We start from the raw sequence: 3,547 nt of genomic DNA, 5'->3' as shown, positions 1-3,547 counted from the left end.
TCAAATTTCATTTCGAGGAATTTCAAATTTAGTAGCTCTTAAATTTATTACTAAAGCCCAAATGACTCGCTCATGGCGTTAGACCCATACCCGAGCCTTGATTCCGCTAGGCTTCTGATTGGCCCAAAATCTAAGATTCATCCATCTAATCTAGTCCATTGAACTCAAAATCCGAAACCCACTATTATTATTATTATTATTTCTGATTTCTCTCATGTTAAATTAATATCTGTGATTTGTTCCGAAAGCTCCATCTTTGTCCAAATAAACTTCCAGTTGATGCATTATTAGCTAGAAATCAGGCAAGACCAAAAATTAATGCTTAAGTACAGAAATACGTTATACAGTATACATACAGACCGTACGGCCTTTTCAGAAGCCCACTACGCCTCACTCCCTGTCCTCACTCTCATTGACTACTCATTTCCTCTCCTCTCCCTCTTTCTCTCTCTGCGCCCACAGCAATGGTGTCACTATTGTCTTTCTTCTTCGTCTTCTTCGTCTTCTTCACCTTCACGAACCCCTGCAACTCCCAACAACCCACCACCACCAAAGATTACCTCCAGCTCCCACTTCTCCACAAGAAGCCCTTCTCTTCGCCCTCACAAGCCCTCTCCCACGACACCCACCGCCTCTCCCTCCTCCACGCTCGCCGCCACGACATCAAATCCCCCGTCGTTTCCGGCGCATCCACCGGCTCCGGCCAGTACTTCGTCGATCTCCGCCTCGGCACCCCACCCCAGAGCCTCCTTCTCGTTGCAGATACGGGCAGTGATCTGGTATGGCTCACCTGCTCCGCCTGCACCAACTGCTCTAATCGCGATCCCGGTTCGGCTTTCCTCGCCCGCCACTCCTCCACATTCTCCCCTTACCACTGCTACGACTCCGCCTGCACACTCGTCCCCCAACCCGACCCGAGTCCCTGCAACCGCACCCGCCTCCACAGCCCTTGTCGTTACGAGTACACCTACGCCGACGGATCCCTAACGGCCGGGTTCTTCTCCAGAGAAACGACTACGTTGAAAACCAGCTCCGGGAGAGAAACCCAGCTTCCAAACTTATCGTTCGGGTGCGGGTTTCGGGTCTCGGGTCCGAGTGTCACCGGTCCGAGCTTCAATGGGGCACACGGAGTTATGGGCCTGGGACGTGGGCCCATCTCGTTCGCGTCTCAACTGGGCCGCCGGTTCGGGAACAAGTTCTCGTACTGTCTCATGGACTACACCCTATCCCCGCCTCCGACGAGCTACCTGAGAATCGGCGGAGGCTTCCCGCACGAAGTCGTTTCGAAAATTCGCTTCACCCCCTTGCTAGTGAACCCTCTCTCCCCCACATTTTACTACATTGGGATCAAAAGTGCATCCGTCAACGGCGTTAAATTACCTATTCACCCCTCCGTCTGGTCCCTAGACCAGTCCGGTGATGGCGGCACAGTCATCGACTCAGGAACCACGCTAACCTTTTTACCCAAGCCGGCTTACCGCCTCATCCTGGCGGCGTTTAAGCGGAGCTTGAGACACGTTGCGAAGCCAGCCGAGCCGACTCGGGGCTTCGATCTTTGCATCAACTTGTCGGGCGTGGCGAGGCCGAGTCTACCCAGGCTGAGTTTCAGACTCGTCGGGAACGCGTTGTTCGCTCCGCCGCCGAGTAGCTACTTCATAGACACGGCGGAGCAGGTCAAGTGCTTGGCGATCCAGCCCGTGGAGTCCGGGTCGGGTTTTGGGGTGATAGGGAATCTGATGCAACAAGGATTCCTGTTCGAGTTTGACAGGGACAAGTCGCGGCTCGGTTTTTCACGTCATGGCTGTGCGCGACCGTGACAACGAAACGAGTCCGAGGCATGACTCGGGGCTGAGTCCAAACTCATTTTGTTTTCCTCTTCTTTTTATTTTTTTCCACTTTGATTTTAATAATTAATTGTTTCTACGTATAGAGTGAAATTATTTTTGGACATTGTGTTGTGTGGGGGTTGTTTTTCCTTTTTTAATTGGTTTTCCTCAACTCCAAAGTGCCGCTGTACTTATTTATTTTCATTTTGAAATTTACTTAAAAATAAAGTGTTAGGGTAGGCATGTGTAAGATTAGTTGGGTAGGATAGCGAATTAGTCGTATTAAAGTTCAAATTGTTATTCGTAAATTAAATTGATTTATAATAATTTAGACTATCTCATAGATTATAATGGTGGGGGCATTGTAGTCATTAGAGGTATGGGATTAAGAAATAATGAAATTGGGTCATGTAAGGTAAAGGTAGTGTACATGAGAGTCCAATTAGGTGATTATAGCAGACAGAAGTTGTTACTTTAATCTCGTGGTCGTTACTAATAAAACCCGTGGGTGGGACACTTGCAGATTTTAGTTGAGGTGCAAATCGGATTGCATGGATTGGCTATCAAATTATTTTTGGATTAAAAAAAAATTAAAGAAATAAAGTTACACGGCTGTGATTGTGTTGTCCGGATCCGAGCCGTCCGAGTTTGATGATGTCGTGAAATTGGAATTGAAGGTGCTTTGTGGAGCAATATTCTCTTGTCACGTCAATGGTCGAGGTGGTCCTTTCGGGACAATGATATGATCTTCTTTTTCTTTTCTTTTCTTTTTTGTGCTGTAATTTTCTCAGTGAATGACGACAATGCTCCTTTCTCAAGGCTGTGTTTTTTCATTAATAATGAGAATATTCGATTTTGGTAATAAAAATTACAAAAAATATTACTAAATTACAAAAAATATTAACAGTTGTTAAATATCACCTACTACTACTTACCCCATGAATAACACTTAAAAAACAAAAACAAATGAAAGTGCATTGGCAATTTGCAAGAGAGAGATGACTTTATTTTCATTCAAGAAGTAATAATATAGAGATTGACTAAGAAGTTGAAGGCATGAGACATATATATTATTCATAATAAATATGTCCAAGTAAAAATGTGACAATAAATAAATAAAAGAGCAGGATATGAGAGAGAGAGAGCACGACATAACATGCTTATGATGTGAGGGAAATTACTGATGATCCTATCCTAGCTATCTTCTTCACAGCTGGCTAGCTGCCATGACTGCTCTCTAAATTTCAGCTGGGCCTCCTTTGCATTAATTTCTGTTTCTGTTTCTGTCGCGGGGATGGACATTAATAAATCATGCATATATATATATATATACACACACATATATGGACACAACGCAACACAAACTCTTCTCTCTCTCTCTCATCATTAGTCTATGGCCGCAGCAACTCTCTCTCTCTCTCTCTAGAAAATACAAATCATCATAATTGTCAGCTGTTGTATATATGTGATCATGAACACGAGCATGGCATATACAAATAAAAAACACAATTAACATTCTTATTTATTACTAAGGAAATAATTAGGAACATTTCTTAATGTTATTAGTACTAATTAATAAAGGTCTGCTTATAATCCTTTTTGCTTATGAATTCGACCATCTTGTGGTTGTGGGTGGTGGGCAAAGAAAATGTATATCAATGTTTGGTAGGATAATGCAGAAGCAATCATTCGTTCGCCACACACCAACAAACATTCCAAGA

General features: G+C 44.1%; 1 protein-coding gene across 1 annotated transcript; it reads left to right on the top strand.

Moving 5' to 3' along the window:
* The first annotated feature begins 256 nt into the window (after positions 1 to 256).
* Positions 257 to 1,998, top strand: LOC103341640 (Eukaryotic aspartyl protease family protein). The gene has a single exon (XM_089046908.1). The coding sequence runs from the start codon at positions 465 to 467 to the stop codon at positions 1,815 to 1,817; it is 1,353 nt and encodes a 450-aa protein (XP_088903034.1). The 5' UTR covers positions 257 to 464; the 3' UTR covers positions 1,818 to 1,998.
* Positions 1,999 to 3,547: the final 1,549 nt, after the last annotated feature.

Source organism: Prunus mume, linkage group LG2 (genome assembly GCF_029339155.1).
Source record: "Prunus mume cultivar Tortuosa linkage group LG2, ASM2933915v1, whole genome shotgun sequence".
NCBI lineage: Eukaryota > Viridiplantae > Streptophyta > Magnoliopsida > Rosales > Rosaceae > Prunus > Prunus mume.
Note: the sequence above shows the minus strand (reverse complement) of the source record. Positions and strands in the feature narration are given on the sequence as shown.